General features: G+C 43.0%; 8 protein-coding genes across 9 annotated transcripts; 2 read left to right on the top strand and 6 right to left on the bottom strand.

Annotated features, from left to right (window-relative positions):
* Positions 1 to 281: 281 nt before the first annotated feature.
* Positions 282 to 1,017, top strand: mRpL30 (mitochondrial ribosomal protein L30). The gene is made up of 2 exons (XM_018109902.3): positions 282 to 479; positions 540 to 1,017. Exons 1-2 carry the CDS (start codon positions 352 to 354, stop codon positions 952 to 954), a joined length of 543 nt encoding a protein of 180 aa, XP_017965391.1. The 5' UTR covers positions 282 to 351; the 3' UTR covers positions 955 to 1,017.
* On the bottom strand, positions 287 to 2,295 carry Torsin (torsin family member). Its single transcript, XM_018109900.3, has 2 exons — positions 2,034 to 2,295; positions 287 to 1,981 (listed from the first exon to the last, which is right to left on the bottom strand). The coding sequence occupies exons 1-2, from the start codon at positions 2,242 to 2,244 to the stop codon at positions 1,152 to 1,154; spliced, it is 1,041 nt and encodes a 346-aa protein (XP_017965389.1). The 5' UTR covers positions 2,245 to 2,295; the 3' UTR covers positions 287 to 1,151.
* Positions 2,296 to 2,547: 252 nt separating this feature from the next.
* On the top strand, positions 2,548 to 5,762 carry Zw10 (Zeste-white 10 kinetochore protein). The gene is made up of 3 exons (XM_018109894.3): positions 2,548 to 4,011; positions 4,469 to 4,808; positions 5,222 to 5,762. Exons 1-3 carry the CDS (start codon positions 2,683 to 2,685, stop codon positions 5,695 to 5,697), a joined length of 2,145 nt encoding a protein of 714 aa, XP_017965383.1. The 5' UTR covers positions 2,548 to 2,682; the 3' UTR covers positions 5,698 to 5,762.
* Positions 5,728 to 7,685, bottom strand: Smyd3 (SET and MYND domain containing, class 3). The gene is made up of 5 exons (XM_018109899.3): positions 7,401 to 7,685; positions 7,098 to 7,339; positions 6,868 to 7,019; positions 6,235 to 6,697; positions 5,728 to 6,162 (listed from the first exon to the last, which is right to left on the bottom strand). The coding sequence occupies exons 1-5, from the start codon at positions 7,517 to 7,519 to the stop codon at positions 5,777 to 5,779; spliced, it is 1,362 nt and encodes a 453-aa protein (XP_017965388.1). The 5' UTR covers positions 7,520 to 7,685; the 3' UTR covers positions 5,728 to 5,776.
* A 457-nt stretch (positions 7,686 to 8,142) lies between these two features.
* On the bottom strand, positions 8,143 to 9,418 carry eIF3g1 (eukaryotic translation initiation factor 3 subunit g1). The gene is made up of 2 exons (XM_018110193.3): positions 9,258 to 9,418; positions 8,143 to 9,193 (listed from the first exon to the last, which is right to left on the bottom strand). The coding sequence occupies exon 2, from the start codon at positions 9,191 to 9,193 to the stop codon at positions 8,384 to 8,386; it is 810 nt and encodes a 269-aa protein (XP_017965682.1). The 5' UTR covers positions 9,258 to 9,418; the 3' UTR covers positions 8,143 to 8,383.
* A 333-nt stretch (positions 9,419 to 9,751) lies between these two features.
* On the bottom strand, positions 9,752 to 12,091 carry LOC149090501 (lanC-like protein 3 homolog). The gene is made up of 3 exons (XM_089263377.1): positions 12,074 to 12,091; positions 11,808 to 11,871; positions 9,752 to 11,649 (listed from the first exon to the last, which is right to left on the bottom strand). The coding sequence occupies exon 3, from the start codon at positions 11,549 to 11,551 to the stop codon at positions 10,292 to 10,294; it is 1,260 nt and encodes a 419-aa protein (XP_089119503.1). The 5' UTR covers positions 11,552 to 11,649; positions 11,808 to 11,871; positions 12,074 to 12,091; the 3' UTR covers positions 9,752 to 10,291.
* Positions 12,092 to 12,475: 384 nt separating this feature from the next.
* LOC108657498 (growth hormone-inducible transmembrane protein) lies at positions 12,476 to 14,495 on the bottom strand. 2 transcript variants are annotated; one of them, XM_089264246.1, is made up of 7 exons: positions 14,405 to 14,495; positions 14,033 to 14,314; positions 13,867 to 13,978; positions 13,321 to 13,462; positions 12,908 to 13,244; positions 12,703 to 12,835; positions 12,476 to 12,642 (listed from the first exon to the last, which is right to left on the bottom strand). In XM_089264246.1, exons 2-7 carry the CDS (start codon positions 14,232 to 14,234, stop codon positions 12,564 to 12,566), a joined length of 1,005 nt encoding a protein of 334 aa, XP_089120372.1. In that variant the 5' UTR covers positions 14,235 to 14,314; positions 14,405 to 14,495; the 3' UTR covers positions 12,476 to 12,563. The 2 variants fall into 2 exon arrangements, with proteins under 2 accessions (XP_089120372.1, XP_017965612.1); XM_018110123.3 differs by lacking the exon at positions 14,405 to 14,495 and having other exon boundaries at positions 14,033 to 14,398.
* A 226-nt stretch (positions 14,496 to 14,721) lies between these two features.
* Positions 14,722 to 15,703, bottom strand: Vago (vago). Its single transcript, XM_018109942.3, has 3 exons — positions 15,523 to 15,703; positions 15,317 to 15,452; positions 14,722 to 15,200 (listed from the first exon to the last, which is right to left on the bottom strand). Exons 1-3 carry the CDS (start codon positions 15,593 to 15,595, stop codon positions 14,927 to 14,929), a joined length of 483 nt encoding a protein of 160 aa, XP_017965431.1. The 5' UTR covers positions 15,596 to 15,703; the 3' UTR covers positions 14,722 to 14,926.
* Positions 15,704 to 21,570: the final 5,867 nt, after the last annotated feature.

Below are 21,570 nucleotides of genomic sequence, written 5' to 3'. Positions count from 1 at the left end.
TCTCAAAGCTTACTAAAATTCATTTCTTCCATAATATTGTTTACTTAACACAAGAAAGAATAGCTCAACAAAGCGCTCAAATGTGGAATTTTGAAAAAAAGAAAAACTGTTACAGATAGTCAATATTTCAATTGGTGCCTGAATAACTTTATTATCGCGACGTCCAGCGATATGCTTAACTATCGCCTGAATTCTTACAACACTGTTTGGGATCTAACTATCGATAGCTTCAATTCAAATTGCGTGTATATGTGAATGGCGATATTGCGCAGTAGCCCTGGTAGACTTTCATAACCAAGCAGCTGCTGGTCTCGTTAATTTATTTCATAAATAACATAATTGTTAAATAAAATGAACAGATTGCGCCTATTACAGCCGGTGCAGCTCAGCCTGAGGCTCGAGCGTAGCTATGGCAAGCACAACAAAAAGTTCCTGTACAAAGATGGCAAAAAATACGAGAATATTATTTACTATCCCAGGTGAGATGCAAAACCCGGCCCGATAAAAAGAATTCTTAAAATGAAATGACAATTGTATAGAACGCCCGACCATCAAGATCCACCAATCGAGCCGGCCAAGCTATTTCGCGTGCAGCGCATCAAGCCCGTCAAGGGCAATCCTTACTGGGAGAAGCGCCTACTCAAAGACTTGGGCTTGGACGGCAAGCAAAGCGATTTCACCGTGGTTAAAAATATTCCCGAAAATAATGCCCGGCTATGGAAGATAAAGCATTTGATCAAAGTGTCCCCAGTGACATTCCCCTACGGTGAACCAACTAAACAGGACATCAAGCACACGATACTCAAAGAGAACGGCGAATGTTTGGTGACCAAACAAATCGGAGCTGTGGAAGAGCGCAGCGAGGCACGCGCAGAGTTTGACCAACAGCCCAAACGATTGGACACGGAGCTGCTGAGAAAGGATGCGCGACTCAAGTGGCTCAATCCCTGGTAACAATAAGTTCATTTAAATCTATTAATATGTAAAAGAGGAAAGTTATTAAACGCGCGGGAAGTAGAGTTCAGAACTGTCTTTCAATAGTAATCGTTAAATCTCGCGAGCTGTTGGTGAGTCTTAAAAGATTCCATCCGTTTTAATATATATGTGTATATACATTTATATAAAAATAAAAGTGAACTGGGTCGAGACTTTCAAGTCTTGTTGTCATAGACAACAACGGCGACCTTCTTTTCGATCGTTTTGCAACCGGATGTGACGAACATACTATGCTTGGGATCGTAGGTAGCGGCTTCATTAACAACTTGTTGAATATCCTTCAGTGTGGGACGATATCCATGGCGTTCAAACTCGGCCTCCACGCACAGGACGATGTGGGCCTTCTCGAGGGCCATGAAGGGAACATAGTGATCGATGGCATGCGCCTCGATCATGTTCGTCTTCTTCAAGCCGCCCTCCATATTGTACGCAGACAGCTCTAGCATCTTCTCGAAATCGGAGAGTTTCGTATCCTCGCGCCGTTTGCCACTCTTCATAAGGCGGACCAAGTGGTCAGAAATTTCGATGCCCGCCGTATTTGATAGGAATATAAATATGGCTTTCGTATAATCGGCATCGCCCTTATTGGCTGCATAGTCAATGAAGGATGTCAGCGTGTCGAAGACGCCAACCGGCATCTTGTCCACCTCATCGAATATGAAGAGTGAGCGCGGGCATTCCTTGATGCTTTTCCGTACCTCATTATTGATGCGCTCCTTGTACTCGTTCAGGCGACTCGGATGAGCGAAATCCGCCCGGCCCAAATACTTGTGCACATATTTGCTCTTTGTACCCTCTAGGTAAAGAGCTTCTGCTATCTGGTCAGCCACGAAGCTCTTTCCCGTGCCCGGCGTTCCATGAAAGCTCATAACTAACGGCTTCCGAGAAGGATTTGTCGATTGTAAATGGGCCATGAGAGCGGAAACAACATATTGCTGCACAATATGTTGGCCAAAGAGCGTACGAGACAATGACTCCTTTAATTCTGGAAATGTGTTTGCTATCAACAAATCTTTATTTGTATTCAATCGACTTACTTCCTATATTGCCTGGCACGCTGCGTTCGTCACAGCATTCGGCAAACTTGCAATAAAAGTAATTGCTCGCGCCAAAAATGCCGGTAACTATTGCCGTGCCTGTAATTGCTGATATAGGCTCAATGCCATGAACTGTGCCGCTTCCAGTTATTGCAACAATTAGCAATATGTGTATACATTTTGTACATTTATTTGTTCTGTGTGCAGTCATTGTACGCAATTAGACTCTAATTTGCATTGATCAAAATACCGATTACAGTTGCCATGGTATCGATATAGCTCACAACATATTTATAAGCAAATAATTTTTGGCAAAAGTCGATAATTTATTTTGTTGGCAATATATAAAAAGTATGTACAAAGTTGCGCATTTATTTTTAATAAAAATTATATTCAACAGCACAGGCACAGCCTTGTAGCGGCAAATACTCAATTAATTTTTTTTTAAACTTCACATACAACTATCGATACTATGATGAATAATAGCCGGCTATCATATATCTAATAGTTCGACTACTTCATTTTCAAATTGCAATCGATAAGTGCAAAGAAAAAAGTAAACAAGCGTCGTCGTTGCAGTTTGTATTAGCATCACATAGAATTTAAACATTTTTCGAGCCCTTGCCGTTGGTAAATAACGCTTTTAAAAATGATGGCGCAAAAGCAGGTGCTGCAGGAGTCTTTCCAAGGCCAGGGGCAGAGCATTGAGACAACAAAATCGGCCATCACGAAAATGTTGGTTCGCACCGAAAGATTTCAAACGCGCGTACGCAAGCATATTGATGAGAATTATACAGAATTCATGCCCAATCATACATCGCCCGACATCTTTCTGGAGAAAGCGACCATACTGGGCGACGAAATCAACGAGCTGCTGGCCAGCGTTGGTGAGGAGGGTCTAGCCGCCTTAAACGACGCCAGCGCTGAGCTGGCAAAGAGCAGCAAAGATCTGCGGGAAATATTGCTGGAGCTGCGTGTCAGCGAGCATATATTAAAGCTGGACGATCTATTCCAGTGTGTCGAAGAGGCGAAGGCCAACAAAGACTACCTGGTCGTATTCGACCTGATGGGCAAACTGCGCAGCCTGATCTACAGCGACTCCACAGACTCTGCCGATGTAGCGCCCGAGGTGGAGCGACTGTTCCAGGCATTGGATTGCTACGAATCCATTAAAGTCAAGTACCATGTGCAGGCGCATTTGCTGCAGCAGAACCTGCAGGAGCGGTTCGATCGCCTGGTGCAATTGAATTGCAAAACGTTTCCCAATTCGAAATGCGTTACGCTGCTCATTAGCAAGGACGAGACGCAACTGCAGGACGTTGTGAGTGCTCTGTTCCAGGAACGCTACAATCCTGTCAAGCTGTGCAACTTTCTGCTGGAGCACTGCATAGAGCCGCTGATACTGAAACCCGTTTCGGTTGAATACAATGAAGCCGCCAAGGATGACAGTCACATACAGCTAACGCTCTCGTATTCCATCAAGGACCAGGACGCCGCGTCGGCTCTGCTGCGGCCCAACTATAAGGATGTATTTGATCATTTCCGCCTGCTGCTGCAGACACTGAGTGCCATCAATAGCAACCTCAACGGCACTCAGCATGTGTTCACCGTTATCGGCGATCAGGTTAAGGACCGCATGCTCCAGCTGCTCGTCGAGGAGTGCCTGATACCCGCTGTCCCGGAAACAATGGATGAATACAATAGCTCCACTCTATGCGCAGATGTTTTACAGTTCGAACATCTGCTGGCGGATGCATATCTCATCAATCCAGAGCTGGACTGTGCTCTGACCGAGTTCACCAAGGAGTTCGATACATACTATCGGAATCGCCTCTCAGCCCGTGTCCTTGCCACGGCTCGCGAGATAATACAGCGCGATCTGCAGGATATGGTGCTGGTGGCTCCGAATAATCTATCTGCTAATGTGGCCAGTGATCCGTTTCTGTTTCCTCGCTGCATGATCTCGAAGAGCGCCCAGGCAAGCATCTTTATATAACAATTACGCTCGGCGGGGTATTCAATTCACCAAGCGCTCTGCTGCCCGCCCCCATGCCTCTCTCTACACATCTGTCACTACGTTCGCCTGCGCCTCCTTCACTTCAACTATCCCTCGTTCCTCTCTCCCTCTCTATCTACCAGACTATTTTGTTCCTTATCCGCACAGTCTTCTCCTTTGGCTGTGATTCTCATCCATCTATTCTATGTTCTTCATTCGTCAATCTAACTATCTTATCTATCAATCTATCTACCTATCCGTATTCCCTTCAACTCATTCATCCAGGGATTTACCGTTCTGTCGTTTATCTTTCTGACTCTTCGCTTACTCGTCCGTAAAGTCGTGCTGCCGCTTAGACCTAAGTAGTTCAATATTTAAATAGAATTCGTATTCCTAGCTATTCACTTATAATGAAAACACATCTCTTTCCCATTGATAGGATTTTGTGAAGCTGATGGATCGCGTGCTGCGCCAGCCAACGGATAAGACAGCAGAATCGACGCCCGATCCATTGGCCGGAGTCGTTGCCCAGCTGCTGGAGACGTACATCGACGAGGTGCCCAAGGTGCATAAGAAGCTGCTGCAGAGCATTCCCCAGCAATCGGCGCTGTTCCACAACAATTGCCAGTACCTGACGCATTGGGTGGCTCAGCACGCCAACAACGGCATCGATAGCTATCCCTCGCTGGTCAAGATGCTTCAGTCCACGGCCACCAAGCACTTGCGGGTTCAGCTCAACTATCAGCAGTCAATATTGATGGATATCATGAGCGGATTCGGTGGGTCTTCATATTCCTTCTCCTACACAGATTATGCAAGTGGGAAGAGGCAGTTAGAACATATATCTTATATAGAAATCCTATTCTGACCTCAGCGATCTCGGCAACTACAAAAGTGAGAGAATTGAAATTTTGGTGAGACGATTAGACAGAGACAAGAAATCTATCCATATCTATGCAGATACTCTAAGAGTGCCAAACGATTGCATAGAGTACAGGCTTGAGTCTGAGGACATTTGTAGTGCATGAATGCATTGGAGTGGGGGGCTGTAAAGAGAGTGAAGTTGGCAGAGGGCCCAAATGGGTGGCGCATGTGCCTAGAATGATTGCAATTGCAGCTCTGGATTGGGGTGAGGGTATTTGCTAGTCGGTGACACTCCCACTAATTAATGCCTCTTCTCGCACTTTGACAGAATTCGAAAATCCGCACACCCTGGGCTCGACGCCGTTGCGACTGGTGCGCCAGTGCCTGCGCCAGCTGGAGCTGCTGAAGAACGTGTGGCAGCAGGTGCTGCCGGAGAACGTCTACAACAGCAGCTTCTGCGAGCTGCTGAATGCGTTTGTCAACGAGCTGGTGCAGCGGGTGTTTACGCTGCGCGACATTTCGGCGACGATGGCTAGCGAGCTGAGCGACCTGATCGACGTGGTGCTGGAGAAGGGGCCGCTGCTGTTCCAGGATAAGCACGAGGTGCTGCAGGTGCGCAGCTGGCAGAAGCTGCAGCAGCTGAAGACCATGATGAACGCCTCGCTGAAGGAAATTACGGAACTGTGGTGCGATGGCGCCGGTCCGCTGACGGCCAATTACCAAGCGAATGAGATCAAGCACTTGATACGCGCCCTCTTCCAGGACACGGATCGGCGCGCCAAGGCCATCACGCAGATCGTCTAACGCCATTTGCAAATATATATACATTTCAAATTGCTTTACACTTAATTAAACTCTTTATTACCAAACCGTAGTCTATCTCTTAGCCGATCTGAGCTCCTCGCATTTCGTGTTTGGCCTGCAGCATGAGCGGGCGCAGCTGCTCCAGCAACAGTCGATGATCTCGTCCATGCGTTACGTTCAGGATGCGCTGCGCCTCGTGCAAGTGCTGCAAGGCTTGCTTGTAGTTGCGCTCGTATAGCTCGATCTTGCCCAGCTTCAGCTGGAGGAGACCCAGCAACGGGTTCCATGGCCCATGGTATTTAGCAAAGCCTGGCAGCAGCTGCCTTCCATAGTCCAATGCCTCTGTCCACTTGCCCACCTGGATGGATGCCTCGAAGGCGGCATCGAGCGTCTTCACGTGCCAAACGTTTAAGGGATGCAGGATGCCGCGATGCTTGGCCAGGCATACTTTGCAGACGTCCAGATCTGGAAGGGAACAGTGTGTGTATAGTATGACGAGTGTGTATAGCACATGGTCCGGCCGCTTCGCCCACTTACAGGCCACCTCCCTCATGGAGTCCAAGCTGGACTGCGTCAGTGCCATCACCTCGTTGTAGTCGGTGCGCAGCTGCTCCGTCACGGGCGTTCCGCAGCTTTCACACTTATCCAATTGTATATTGACGCTAGCGTCGCAGCTGCCATTCAGGCAAACGGCTGCGGTCATTTCGTGCATCTCCTGCGGATCGATGCACTTGCTGCACACGCAGAGGAAATAGTAATGCTCCTTTAGATCTGCCCGCCGCTGCTCGGGCGTGTTGAGCAGATCGATGTAGCTTATGTAGATCTTGGACCAATCCAGGCAAGGCAAGTCCTCAATGGCGTGCACGTGCAGCTCGGTGCCCTCGAAGGTGGCCACCGCATTCGGCTGGCAGCTGTGATCTGTTATGGAGACGCCCAGGTAAATGGCAGTCGCTATCGAGTTCATCTCTGCATCCAGGATGTTGAACCCGTTCGTGATGAGCTGCATGATGAATGAGACAGAAAATGATATCAAGATTAATTTACTAAACTAGACGTCACACTTCAAATCAGCCTCAGCATGAGATAGAGCGGGACGCACATATGGTTTAGAGCAGTGCAGCCATATGAGTAGCTGAGTGGCTTTTGCTGCTGCCTCTCGCTCACACTTACACGGCCATAAATGCTCATCAGTTCATTCATGTTGGGTACCAGACTTCCAGTTAGACTTCCCTTTTCGCTGTCCGTCATCATTTCCGTGAGCACAGCATGCAACGATTCCAAATGCTCAATGCGCTTCGGGTCATGCTTAATCTCCGTATAGTCTGCAAATCGAAAAATATTAAACGGAGTCTACATACATATCTACATATATGAAAATATGTATATGAATTGCCACTCACGTGACATTAGATCGCGAAATTTGCGAGACCCGTGCTTCGTGTAGTAGCCCCTTTCTAGATCGCCGCCATGTTCCAGCCGCAATATAAGCCGGCAGAGCATTCTCGCCGCGTCGGGCACAATGCGCGGCAGCGCGCGCTTAAGGAACAGGCACTCGTGCTTGTGGATGGGCCAAGCCTGTTGCTGGCAGCTGCGATTGCAGTAGGAGACATAACGGCAATTGGAGCACTTCAACACCTTTGTCCTGTGCAAGCAATATTATATTATATGGCATTATTTCACTCTGAAATTCCACTGCAACTCACGCTTCCAGACAATTATCGCAGCGTTCCAGTCGATATTTCGACTGGAGCACATACGCAAATGGCTTTTCAGTCAGAATTCGCGTGCCGCGTTTTATGACCAAATTCGACGAGGCCTCCATTGTGAACACACCTGTGGACCTGCCAGCAAGCAGCAGATCAAAAATATTGCATTTTGCTATATTCAAATTTGAAATGCTTTAGCGGCACCTATTTTCTATATTTAGCGCACGGCACAAACAAAACACAATTTACGCAAGCAGAACAGACAGTTCGCTATTAGTCGGCCCATCGATACCCTGCAGAGCGAGCAACATGTTATACGCTCCACGGAGTGCAGCTCTCTCTTCCGTCTGATATGCTCTGCCATCAAAGGTACTTAACACACCTAAATGCGACTTAAAATATACATATGTATGTATTTATATTAAAAATAAATATTTGACGTATACATATGTATGTATAACACATTTACATGCCAATCAGACCAACACGAAAATATTGTTTATGAGAGAGTGCGTGCTGGATTTCCGTTATTCATGTCCTCAGTCGCGCCACTCTCTGAGCGCGTTGCTCACATATTTGTGACGTCACATATGCTGCTTTTAGACTCTCTCCCTCTCTTTCTCGGCGAGCTGCGGCATAAATACGTTCTTTGGTAACACTGCTCGCAGCATTCGTGACGTCAAACCGGCGCATGTAAATAAACAACCTGCATAGCATAGAAAATATTCATTCAAAGAAATTTCTTTTTCAAGTTTGTTTATTTTTTTGTGTTTTTAGCAAACTTATAGCTTAGATACCATGTACTATTTATTTGTAACACATGCGGTATGCTTCAGGGTCTCTATAAGTGGTAGTTATTCAAAATAAAAAAAAGCAAATTACATTATTCTTCACGCTTCTGCTTGACTTTCCCGGCAGCCTTGCCTCTTCACACACATACACACGTCGCACACACGCACACTTCGACGCCTTGCCCTCTTTTAGTTGTTCTGTGGCTTTGACCACTCCACACTCAGGATCAAGTGATCGTAGCCGTGACCATTCAGGATCTCGATGGCCGCTGCCGCATCCTTGCGCTGTTTGAAGTGAACGTAGGCGAAACCTTTGCAGAGGCCGGTATTCTTATCGCGGGCCAGGTACATCTTGCTCTGTGGACCAATCTTCTTGACCAGCTCCTCGAGATCCGCTTCGGTCATGGACTCCGATAAGTTGGAAATGCGAATGGCGGCCGTATCGTCACGTCCACGCATACCCATACCGCCCTTTTGACTATCCTTGAGGAATGGTGGCACATACTTTCCAGATTTGGGGGCATCCACGGCTGCCGATGCAGCAGCTGCCGCCTTCTTCTCCATAAGATTGGTGTCCATGGCGGTGCCTTTGTAGGGACAGTTGACAGACCAATGCTCGCCATTGCAAATACGACATTTGGCAATGTTCTTGGTGGGATCGAGCAACGGATCGTTGGCCTTCTCATCCTCTTTGGAGTTGAGGAACTGCATTATAATCTCTTCAGAGACCATTGTGGTTTGCGAATTCGGGCCGGGCTTGTCGTTCTTCGAATCACCAAATTTGGTCCAGGTGCGGCGCTTAGCCACAGTTTTCGGCACGACCTGCTTGGATATTTTGTAAGTGCGCACCACTTTCGTTTTCTTATCGTCCTTATTGTATTTGTATTCGGTCACATATTTATGGCCATTCTCAATAGTTTCGGTTGTTGGTGGCAAGCCTCCATAGTCGAGCTCCACCTCATCGGCCCAACTGGATTTGATTGTTTCAACGCCCGGCATCTGTAAGTATTAACATTAATATATGTTTCTATGCCTTAGTCTGCGTCGTTCTGTGTCAATTAACCTTGTTTTGCTATGCAAATGGACAACGAAAATTTAATACAAAATTTCGCCACGAGTTTGCAGATTGCGTCCGCACCACGAAAAGAGCCAGTTAGGGATGCAAGTTGATTGTCGATGAGCATTTATCGCACAACAAGCAGACTTTAACAATTCATCGGCAAATCGCAGGAATGTGATCTCATCGCACTGGCTCCTCAATTGTTCAATTACGAATATATGATTATTTATGCGGCAAATGCAATAGTAATTGATTGTTGTAAAATAACATTATAATATAATAAACCAGTTCTGCGGCGCAGATACCGACAAATGTGAACTAAAGCAACGAATACATTAACATCGATAGACAGTTCATTTAAAATGAAGAAAGTTTGCGATATTAGACATCGATATGCGATGAGTAACATAATAATTAAATTCAGCAGGATGGCGCTAAATTTGAAATACAATTAACTTACGATATTCGCCGCCGAGCATGAGAGACATACACATATATTTTATAGTATAATCTTTATTGACAATAGAATTTAGAGCTCTTCAATGGAGTTACTCGTAGGTATAAAGCACAGTATACATATATATAGATATATATGTCTATATTTGTTTTAAGTTTATGAATGTAAGTATTGTATATAAATATATATTGTATATTTGTTTGTGTATCGTGTATGTGTGTATATATATATATAGATATATATATATGAATATTTATGCGTATTATTTTTAATTGCTTAGCTTAAAGCACAGGGAATTTTGATATGAGAATATGATTGAGCCACGCAATCAAGTAGTGGAGCGAAGGTGACAGAGTGAGGGAGAGAGAGAGAGAGACTGGATGGTTGACAAAAGAGGCTAAAATGGTATTGAAGAGTGAAAGTATACAATGACGCCTAAAAATTTTACTGATATCGATAAATCCTAATTAAAAAGAATAGTCCTCACTAGCTGCAGTATCTACTAAATAGGCGCTGAATTTAAAGAAATAAAATGACTAGAATGGGGTTGGAGCGAGGGATGGGATGTGGTCGGGACTATCTAATGAAAGACATCCATAAAGGGGAAATAAGCTTGCTCCGGCTCCAGTAGATCAACAAGGAAGCACACTGTGCCAGCGACTCCCTCGTAAAGGCTGTGCGGTCGATCAGGAACGCGCGCACGTTGCTTGAATTCCGCATTAGTTAAGAGTTCCATGAATTTGTGAGCACGGTACAGGTACTTCATTTCGTTGGTCAAGCGGAAGAGGAGAAGGAAGACGTAGCCATTGCCGGCTACGCCATGGCAAATGCCCGGTCCCTTGCGCAAAAATCCCTTCTTCCATACCAAATCCGCGGCGCGACGCAGTGATATAATATATTTGTCCTCTTTGAAGATTAGATAGGCTTTGGCTATCACGTAGACAGCGCCGGGTGCACCATGACACCAATGCACAAGACGCTTATCGCGGCCCGAACGCAAGTCCTCCATAGCAACTGGGAAGTTGCCTTCACCATCCTGCAGTTCCAGGAGGAAGTCAATCGAGCGCTTGATGTCCCGCAGCTCAGCGGCGGGCGCCGATATGGGAACCGTACGAAACCAGGGACTGTCCAAGAGCATGTGCAAAATAGAGCAAAGGCCATGAGCAGCGCCCAGATACTCTGTGCCATGGTATTGGTACATCAATGGTAACGGAGAGTTATTCAGTTTGCTATACTCCCGTCCGCTGTGGATGATCAGTTGGCAAATGGAGATGAGGTCATCATCTGTAATTTTCTTCTCTGGCAGCACGTCGTTGAGCCAGTAGCAGCCAGATAGATAGCCAGCGCGTCCAACTAGCATTTCGTCACAACCATATTTTGTATGCATGAACTCCTTGCTCGATGGGATGCCCGACTTAAAGTTGGCCAAGTCCATGGATAGTTCCTCGGTATTCTTAGTCTCCTGGGATATGGCAGCCGAGACGGCATAGATACCGGCGTTGCCACAGAGAAAGGAATATCGCTCGGCCGATCTCTTCTTGTAGCGTTGGGCATTCACTTTCGCATTGCGTATGAAGGCAGCTGCATGCTCCAAGGCCGGATAGAGATCACGGGTCTGCTCATTGCTATTCAGCTTCCAGAACATGTAGGCAATGCCAGCATTGCCCACATACAAGTCGCCGCGATTGTCCTCTTCGTCGCTATTGGGATGACAATGCTCTAATATGGCATCCACATAGGTGCATATCAATGTCTTTATGTGCTCCTCATCGGTGGCAAAGGGCGTATTTTCACCGCCCGCGAAATCAGCAAATGGATTCTTCAGATAACGCCGCTCCATTTCAAGACTCAAGCTATCGTCGGTCTCCACTTTGTCTTCAACTTTTCCCTTTTGCGCTATTTTCGTTTCAGCGGCTGCTGCTGCTGCTGCTGTCGCGGCTGCTGCAAACAATTAACGCACAAGAGCAGAGGAGAAGAAACGGAAAACATTTTTGTTATCGTAAATCGATTTACCGTTTGCCGGCTGCTGCGTACCTGACGCAGGGCGCGGCCCCCGCCGGCTGCCGGCGTTTGCCTTATCTAGGACTCTTACTTACCCGTTGTGCCTTTAGTTTTGCTTCTTTTCCAAACGGTTGTATTATAGCATCGACGGGAACGCACCTGAAACACGTTTATGCACTTAATAAAACACGGCTTAGCTATATAAGAATTATATACGTATATATATACAAATATATATTTTTTTAGATTTAATGTCGCGTATAAAATGATTTGTGTTTTGTTCAGTTTTTTTTGTTCAGTACAGTTTGCAAGTGCTCACAAGCATATGTATCCTATTTATAATAATAAAGTTTTGTCACACATTTGACACTGTTGTCAAAGCCAAGCAGTTTGTAAGCTCTTAAATCCTTAATTGTCTTTTGTACAGGTTTGTTATCGTATTATCCTGGTTTGTTATCGTATACATCGCTTAAGATGTCATTCATGCGATAGCTAATCGTTGCGCGATATAGTGGCGATATGTTATGCATCTACACATTTTCAAAAAGGTTAAACTACAATCATATATATTGCATAATACCGACGTTTATAAAGCAGTAAATAATGTGCAACAAATATTAAAATAACAACAAATAGTTATGCTATGTAGTGGCACTGGCATTAGCTTAATCGATATGCATTGCATAACATCGATTGAGACACTGCCGGTCCGGTCACTCACATCACTATTTATTTACCAATTTATAGAGATTCACATATGCAATTACTTTTTCTGGGCTTTATAGCCTGTAAGCTTTATTTATTTGTTAACATATATATCATTATTATATCACAACTGTATTTGCTTGAAATTATTTACGATGGTTAAGTCCCATGATGGTCGCAATGCGTATAAATATATTCAAAACATCCATATAGATAGACATTGAACTGAAATATAGCATCAAATGAGTTTTGAGAATCACAGGTAACTAAAGGATTTACACTTACGCATTAATGGGATCGAAGGGTGCATATGCGTACTCTGGATACACCTCAGCCCTGCGTACCAACAGCTGCGTATCGTAGAGCAGGAAGCCGCTGAAGAGAATTAGTCCGCCGTATAGCGACATCGAGGCCAAGCCTAGAAGAAAATCGAGCAGAAGAGTTAGCATAAGCTCTATATTATAGGATTTGACGAAACTCAATAACATACCAGCGCCTAGCATGGTCGTTGGGGGCAGCCACATTGATGCCAAGGATGAGGCGAAGACAACGCCTAAGCCAATGGCCAATGGACCACCCATATACAAGAACTTATCATTCGGTGCACAAGTTGCGATCGTCGACAAGCCACCGGCAATGCCGCCCGTGTAGAGAGCTGCGCGCGTTAGTATCGGTCCACCGAGGAAACACAATGGGGCTATCATAGCACCCAACAGAGCGCAATGCACGGCCCAGGCCAAGTGCTTTGGCCCCAACCCCTTTTCATACTGAATGGAGCGAGTGACAGCGCCACTGCCAATGACCAAAGCAAACGAAGCTAGTGTCCACTACGGTAAACATATACATACATATAGATATCTGTGTGTGTGTACGTGTGGGTGCGTGTACGGTGTTTAGACTTACCACAAAGCCACCGCGCGAGGCCAGTGAGAGCAGACGAGGCGAGCGGAAGACGGCAGCAGCAGAGGCGGCAGTCAACAAGCAGGAGCCCCCAAAGAAGGCGTATGTCGATTGTATGCGCTCCTTCACATATTGCGGCCACATTCTACACATCAAGAGAGAGAGAAAGAGAAATCGTAAATAAGATGAAACAATGGCATTGCTCTTTTATAAGAGAAGAAACGGAGCATTCGCATCATCGCATGTTATGCGCGCGGTAAAGAGAGAGTGAGAGAGAGTGATCGTCTTGGCTTATGATTTGTGAAGTACCATTGCTCACTGAGAGCACAATTGAATAAGAGAATATATCAAGGATGGTCTGGAGGTGGGTGGCTTTTGTTCCAGATTGTGCTTTAAATGATGCAGAGGAGGTCTAGATCTTTCTCTCGCTCTCTCTGTTTTTCCACTGTACTATATACTGTAACAGGCAATAATTGGTCAATGCCTATACTAGGTACATATATGTATGCCTATGTATATCTGCATGTATTTTAAGGAATTCCTACTCACATGGCGTTGTCCGCAATGCTTGTGTGCTTGCCCATGCCGATGCCGTAATAGCAAAGGGCGCCTAGGCCGACGGCAGCGGCTCCGGCAGCTGCTCCCTTGCCCAATGAAAAAGCTGGAAGAACACACGCAGTTTAGTTACGGCTACAATTGGAAGGCAAGCACTTACCATTCTCACTTGGTGGGCCCATTAGCTTCTCTTTGAGCGTGGGTTGACTGCGTACTGGAGCCCGCTCCACAATTACGGGATTGCGTGGGGGGCGCACTGGACCACGGGCATAGTTGCGAAATAGACTTGGGTTAAGTTTCGAGGATTTGGCCAGCAATTGGCAGCTCAATGGAGCCTTCGACAATGCAAGTCGCATTAACATTTTCTTGGTGTGATGAAATTATCAGTCGATTGTTAAAATTGAATTCGCTTGTGCCAAAAATAAATTTACACACGATTTAGCTGTTTTTCGATGAAACAAATTTAGTTAGCGAGCGTAACTGACGTAAAACTTCTATGTATTTTGAAATATTTCTAGAATTTCCTACTTACGAACAATTGTCACTTCGATAATTTACAATGTTGATTGTCGCTATCGATATAAGCACGATGATCAGCTGTGCGTTACAATATATATCGTTTAAAATATATACTCTGGTTGGCAATGCGAAATTATGAATTTAAATATTTTAATTGTCGTAAACATTAAATATATATATTTAGTACGTCTTTAGTTTTTTTTTTAAATTTGTATTTTATCTGCTTTTTAGTGGGCAACATGTTTTCAATTTTCCTTGCAACTATGGATATTTTAATCGTTGGCGGAAAATTATAACAGCACCGTCTTAGAATAAATGCCGCCATTGCAGTTGAATTCAAATTTCATTTAATGCAATTTCGTTATGCTCAAGATATACATATATTTGGAACACTTAACAATACAATGCGACACAGATAATTTTTAACGACTAACTACGGCCTAATTGATCACACTACAAATTCACACTATAAACATTCATATGCATATACACATATGTAGATATGTATGTATATATTTAGATATATAGCGCTTGCTCATACTGAATATTTTCGAACAGTTGGCTGCACGGTTGGTCTCTCTGGAAAATTGGGTGCTAGACGATCCTTGTTGATGATAATCAGCTCGGTCAGATGCGATTTGCGCAAATTGCCAAGATGATCATACGTATTCGTTTGCTCCAGCTCCCCCTCGGGATTCGACGTGAACGTTTTGCATTCGTATAGGGGACAACATTTCGGATAGACCAAATCGGTTTCCGTGGGCGGCAGCACATGACAGTCCCCCTTCAAGCCAACCGGCACTTTACAGCTGTAACGGTTAATAAAGAATGACAGTGAAAATGATGTATAGAATATCAGTGCATGTCATTGGTCAGCCAATCTACACTCTCTCTGTCTCTGTCTCTGTCTCTATCGCTCACTTACGTATCCTCCCATACGCGAAGTGTGCCCAGACATTGCACTCGCACACATTGCCCCGGCCGTGTAAACACTTCTCCCACATACAGCTGCCTGGCTGTCAGCGTATCCCGGCAGTACTGCTGACTGTAACGGTAGCTAGCTGCCAAATGCACCAAAATGGAATGAGTGAAGAGCACAGCTATATAGACAGATGATGCGTCCATACTTACATGGATACTGCGGCATTGCCCGGCTGCCGGCTACGAAGATGAATCCTATTAACAACAATTTAGCAGATTCCATTTTTTTATTTCGATTATTTTTGTTTGCCTGATTCGATTCGACGTTTGCAAAGTTTAGTGCGCAACTGATTCCAAGCGAATGTATTTAATCTATATCAACGGTTCCTCTTCATGGGCTCTCTCTATCTTTATATGTATCTATGTGTGTGTGTGTGTGTGTGTGTGTGTAATCACATTTACTCAGAGCATTTACGCGCTTTCTCTACTGGGAATTTAACAATATTTTGTATGTATATGAAATGTGTTGATGCTTTTCTATATGGCATGCTTATCGCTCGGTCCGCAGCGCAGAAAAGATCGAAACTCAAATGTTGGTGGCATGACCGGGCGCTACCCTGTAGAGCACCACAAAGATATGGCGTCAACGAGTTGGGAGTGTGAAGCGATTGCACAAGATGATCGGAGCTCTCTGCATTTCCCGAATGAGTCTCTGAATGAATCTCTCTCTGCTTTTCCCAATGAGTCCCTCATTATCTCTGTCGGCTCTGCTCTGTGAGGCTTTCTCTGACTTTCTCTCTATCCCTCTCTCTCTCTCTATCCCTGTGTATGTATGTCATTCTGTCTATTTGCGTGTCCGTTTGTCTATCTCTTTCCCTTAATCTTAACTTTTTCATTCTTTGCCTTTGTGTCTGTCTCCCTTCTTCTATCTCTATTGGTCTCTCCGATTCTCCCTTGCTCTATACTCTATGAATCTCTCTGATTCTATGCTTTTCAGTCCCTCTCTCTCTCTCTTTGTCTGTCTCTCTCATGCCATAGCGCCTGCTTGGACCAATGCTGTCTGTAGTCGATATACCTCTCATGTTTTTCCATGGATAATGGCAAAGCGATTGATGTTTACGAGAACGTACCTATATATGCACGTACTCACATACATAGAATACACATATACATGGGCAAACGAGTGCGTATGTGTGTGTGATGTTAAATGCTAAGACATTGTTTATAAATAATTTGTTTCACTTTGTAGACTGCCCCTGACCGCTACCAAGCGAGCTGTGTGGGGCACTGGGCCACATCAGATGAATCATGCTTGCATGCCAAGTGAGAGAGAGAGAGGGAGGGAGAGGGAGGTAGATACACGCTGAAGAAAATAGAGAAAGAGTGAGAGAGAGAGAGGGTGAGAGATGATACGAATTGTATCCTATTTAAGACTCTTCCTCAATCATCTCGTCTCGATCCTTTCAATCAGAGCTTTAAGTTTTCTAGACTGAGTGCAGGAGTACTGAGTACTGCTTGATTGATGGGAGCTACTTTTGGTTTAGGCTGCTTGAGTGATGTATATTGATTGATCAGCTTATATGGCTCGATGATTGACTGCAATGGAAATAGAATCATTAAAATGAAAATTAGTTCAAGTATTTTGCTTCCATTCACTATTCGAGTGAGTCCCCCATTTCGAGCACAATTGACAATTTGAACCTTTCACACAAACCCATTCGGCGATTAGCTGTTGCCGCTGCTGTTGCTCAATCTAATCAATTGCCCAGACAGATAACCTTTGACACGGCAAAGCGAGAGAAAAGAGCGCTTGAAATTTCCGCCACGCTTGCAATTTCCTGCACAAATCAAATCACGTTATAAAAAAGTGTGTGCATTCCTAGCCAAAAGGTTTTCGAACGGAAACGGAAATGGAAATTGTCAAGCGCAAATTCCTAATAGCCCTATCAAATGCTGCGACGCTTGATTGACGCATCAGCCAGCTGAATGTTGCTTACTTTTCAGCGCCTTCCCCAATTCGCTCTGATTTTATTCATTGTATACTTTCGCTGCAAATGCTCAGAGCTTCTAGAAGAGGGATTACCAACTTATAGATACCCTAATCAGCTTTTGTAGATGTGCACACAAAACGTGTACTTCAAGTCAATCCGCATTGATTGATCAACCAATATATATATATATAGCATATATTAAAATTCTTATTCCTCTTGACTTCAGTAATATCATCAGTAATATTAGAGTCATATAAGAGGCATTCATCAATTATATATATGTATATATATATATATAAGAAACACTTATCACACATCAGTCATCTATCAATCATACATCAGTAATATTTTAGTCATACAACACCCATACATCAATCATGTAACTGTTACTCCTCTGTCATACATCATGCGTACATCAATCATACGCCTGTCATACATCAGTAGTACACAAGCCATGCATCAATCAAATAACAGTCCTTCTACAGTCGTACATAATTCGTATGTCAATCATATATCAATCACATACCAGTCATACATCAATCATGTATCTGGCATGCTTCAATCCTACATTACCCATACATCAGTCAGACTTAAGTCACCATCAATCTAGCATGAGAGACTGATTGATCAGTCTTTGACTGATGGGCTTAACATATGCCATAAGAGAAAAGATTTGTACCCATCATCGGCTGAATGACTGTTGATTGATTGAAACTGATTGTCTGAGTGACTGACCAACAGATTGAGGAGCTAACTCTCGACAAATCAAGTTTATAGCTCACTAATGATTGATATACTGATCGATAGACGGGCAACGGCGAGAAGAATAGATCGATAGCACTGGCTGTTAATGCCCAAGTACATGAGTTTCTTCGCAGCACTTGCAATAGACTGCCAATAATTAGCCGAGAATGTCAAATCACTTGCCATTAATTGATGCAGACAGCGAATAGTCCAACTAATCGTTGCTTCAGCTCGCCTTTTGGTTTCCACACGAACTGTGCGAGCTGTATAAATTGTCGCTGAAAAGCTGATCGAGAAAGAGGTGTAAAGCGAAATTTGGGAATTGCTTTGCATGAAACCCAACTCTCTCCCTCTCTCTATATCTCGCGCGCTCACGCTCTTGCTCTCTCCTCTCTGGATGAGGTTGGCGTTGATCGTTGTTTGCTGTTTGTTGATCGTTGAGCGTCTTTGGCTTGGGGTTGTTTTTGTTTTTTTTTTTTTTTTTTTTTTTTTTTTTTTGGAGCCGTTGTTTGCCGTTTGCCGGTTTCATCAGTTAAGCGACGATCGCGGCACGGTTAAGTACGTAGCGCTCTATAGATATAAAGATATGTAAACATATAAACATACAGAAATCTAAGCTTAAGCCGATACAGATACAGATACAGATACAGATACAGATACAGATACAGATACAGATACAGATACAGATACAGATACAGATACAGATACAGATACAGATACAGATACAGATACAGATACAGATACAGATACAGATACAGATACAGATACAGATACAGATACAGATACAGATACAGATACAGATACAGATACAGATACAGATACAGATACAGATACAGATACAGATACAGATACAGATACAGATACAGATACAGATACAGATACAGATACAGATACAGATACAGATACAGATACAGATACAGATACAGATACAGATACAGATACAGATACAGATACAGATACAGATACAGATACAGATACAGATACAGATACAGATACAGATACAGATACAGATACAGATACAGATACAGATACAGATACAGATACAGATACAGATACAGATACAGATACAGATACAGATACAGATACAGATACAGATACAGATACAGATACAGATACAGATACAGATACAGATACAGATACAGATACAGATACAGATACAGATACAGATACAGATACAGATACAGATACAGATACAGATACAGATACAGATACAGATACAGATACAGATACAGATACAGATACAGATACAGATACAGATACAGATACAGATACAGATACAGATACAGATACAGATACAGATACAGATACAGATACAGATACAGATACAGATACAGATACAGATACAGATACAGATACAGATACAGATACAGATACAGATACAGATACAGATACAGATACAGATACAGATACAGATACAGATACAGATACAGATACAGATACAGATACAGATACAGATACAGATACAGATACAGATACAGATACAGATACAGATACAGATACAGATACAGATACAGATACAGATACAGATACAGATACAGATACAGATACAGATACAGATACAGATACAGATACAGATACAGATACAGATACAGATACAGATACAGATACAGATACAGATACAGATACAGATACAGATACAGATACAGATACAGATACAGATACAGATACAGATACAGATACAGATACAGATACAGATACAGATACAGATACAGATACAGATACAGATACAGATACAGATACAGATACAGATACAGATACAGATACAGATACAGATACAGATACAGATACAGATACAGATACAGATACAGATACAGATACAGATACAGATACAGATACAGATACAGATACAGATACAGATACAGATACAGATACAGATACAGATACAGATACAGATACAGATACAGATACAGATACAGATACAGATACAGATACAGATACAGATACAGATACAGATACAGATACAGATACAGATACAGATACAGATACAGATACAGATACAGATACAGATACAGATACAGATACAGATACAGATACAGATACAGATACAGATACAGATACAGATACAGATACAGATACAGATACAGATACAGATACAGATACAGATACAGATACAGATACAGATACAGATACAGATACAGATACAGATACAGATACAGATACAGATACAGATACAGATACAGATACAGATACAGATACAGATACAGATACAGATACAGATACAGATACAGATACAGATACAGATACAGATACAGATACAGATACAGATACAGATACAGATACAGATACAGATACAGATACAGATACAGATACAGATACAGATACAGATACAGATACAGATACAGATACAGATACAGATACAGATACAGATACAGATACAGATACAGATACAGATACAGATACAGATACAGATACAGATACAGATACAGATACAGATACAGATACAGATACAGATACAGATACAGATACAGATACAGATACAGATACAGATACAGATACAGATACAGATACAGATACAGATACAGATACAGATACAGATACAGATACAGATACAGATACAGATACAGATACAGATACAGATACAGATACAGATACAGATACAGATACAGATACAGATACAGATACAGATACAGATACAGATACAGATACAGATACAGATACAGATACAGATACAGATACAGATACAGATACAGATACAGATACAGATACAGATACAGATACAGATACAGATACAGATACATACAGATACAGATACAGATACAGATACAGATACAGATACAGATACAGATACAGATACAGATACAGATACAGATACAGATACAGATACAGATACAGATACAGATACAGATACAGACAGATACAGATACAGATACAGATACAGATACAGATACAGATACAGATACAGATACAGACAGATACAGATACAGATACAGATACAGATACAGATACAGATACAGATACAGATACAGATACAGATACAGATACAGATACAGATACAGATACAGATACAGATACAGATACAGATACAGATACAGATACAGATACAGATACAGATACAGATACAGATACAGATACACTTAGGGATGCTGAAGGGCTTGCCATCAATTGCAATTAAGCTGCTCAAATCAATTACGCGCATTAACAGCAAATTGAATTAAAGCGCGTGAGCAACAACAACAACAACAACAACCACAGCAACGACAACAACAACAACAAGATTCAACTATAGCAACAAATGCTTGTTCATCGCTGAGTTCGAATGTGATAAAAAACATAAACAAAAATGCGAAATGTGCATAAACAAAAAATGAGAATTGAAAATGAAAAAGAAAAAAAAAAGCAAGAAAAAGTGTAACAATCGAATTCGTAAATAATTAATTAATAACGGCATTTGCATAAAAAGTCATTTTGATTGTTTTTGTTGTTGTTTCCTTTATTTTTTTTATTCTTTTTTTCTGTTTTGTGTGTGTGTGTGTGTTTTATTTTTACAATTATCCTCAGAGCCTCGATGGCGGTTAATTAGTGA

This window comes from Drosophila navojoa, chromosome X, assembly GCF_054131105.1.
Source record: "Drosophila navojoa isolate 15081-1374.11 chromosome X, UAZ_NAV_1.0, whole genome shotgun sequence".
Taxonomy (NCBI): domain Eukaryota; kingdom Metazoa; phylum Arthropoda; class Insecta; order Diptera; family Drosophilidae; genus Drosophila; species Drosophila navojoa.
The sequence above is the reverse complement of the archived record's forward strand: the minus strand, read 5'-3'. Positions and strand labels throughout refer to the sequence as shown.

Excerpts from the sequence above, each read along its gene's own strand:
- Smyd3 (XM_018109899.3), bottom strand. The coding sequence starts at position 7,519 with ATGGAGGCCTCGTCGAATTTGGTCATAAAACGCGGCACGCGAATTCTG. Across the intron at positions 7,340-7,400 it reads TGCGATAATTGTCTGGAAGC|GACAAAGGTGTTGAAGTGCT; the intron begins GTGAGTTGCAGT and ends TTGCTTGCACAG. Across the intron at positions 6,163-6,234 it reads CTCCATGAGGGAGGTGGCCT|ATCTGGACGTCTGCAAAGTA; the intron begins GTAAGTGGGCGA and ends GTTCCCTTCCAG.
- Zw10 (XM_018109894.3), top strand. The coding sequence starts at position 2,683 with ATGATGGCGCAAAAGCAGGTGCTGCAGGAGTCTTTCCAAGGCCAGGGG. Across the intron at positions 4,012-4,468 it reads TGATCTCGAAGAGCGCCCAG|GATTTTGTGAAGCTGATGGA; the intron begins GCAAGCATCTTT and ends TCCCATTGATAG. Across the intron at positions 4,809-5,221 it reads GGATATCATGAGCGGATTCG|AATTCGAAAATCCGCACACC; the intron begins GTGGGTCTTCAT and ends GCACTTTGACAG.
- Vago (XM_018109942.3), bottom strand. The coding sequence starts at position 15,595 with ATGGAATCTGCTAAATTGTTGTTAATAGGATTCATCTTCGTAGCCGGC. Across the intron at positions 15,453-15,522 it reads GGCAATGCCGCAGTATCCAT|CTAGCTACCGTTACAGTCAG; the intron begins GTAAGTATGGAC and ends TGCATTTGGCAG. Across the intron at positions 15,201-15,316 it reads CTTCGCGTATGGGAGGATAC|CTGTAAAGTGCCGGTTGGCT; the intron begins GTAAGTGAGCGA and ends TAACCGTTACAG.
- eIF3g1 (XM_018110193.3), bottom strand. The coding sequence starts at position 9,193 with ATGCCGGGCGTTGAAACAATCAAATCCAGTTGGGCCGATGAGGTGGAG.
- LOC149090501 (XM_089263377.1), bottom strand. The coding sequence starts at position 11,551 with ATGGAGCGGCGTTATCTGAAGAATCCATTTGCTGATTTCGCGGGCGGT.
- Torsin (XM_018109900.3), bottom strand. The coding sequence starts at position 2,244 with ATGACTGCACACAGAACAAATAAATGTACAAAATGTATACACATATTG. Across the intron at positions 1,982-2,033 it reads CGTGCCAGGCAATATAGGAA|AATTAAAGGAGTCATTGTCT; the intron begins GTAAGTCGATTG and ends ACACATTTCCAG.
- mRpL30 (XM_018109902.3), top strand. The coding sequence starts at position 352 with ATGAACAGATTGCGCCTATTACAGCCGGTGCAGCTCAGCCTGAGGCTC. Across the intron at positions 480-539 it reads AATATTATTTACTATCCCAG|AACGCCCGACCATCAAGATC; the intron begins GTGAGATGCAAA and ends ACAATTGTATAG.
- LOC108657498 (XM_089264246.1), bottom strand. The coding sequence starts at position 14,234 with ATGTTAATGCGACTTGCATTGTCGAAGGCTCCATTGAGCTGCCAATTG. Across the intron at positions 13,245-13,320 it reads CCTCGCGCGGTGGCTTTGTG|TGGACACTAGCTTCGTTTGC; the intron begins GTAAGTCTAAAC and ends TGTTTACCGTAG. Across the intron at positions 12,643-12,702 it reads CCCTTCGATCCCATTAATGC|TTCAATGTCTATCTATATGG; the intron begins GTAAGTGTAAAT and ends GCTATATTTCAG.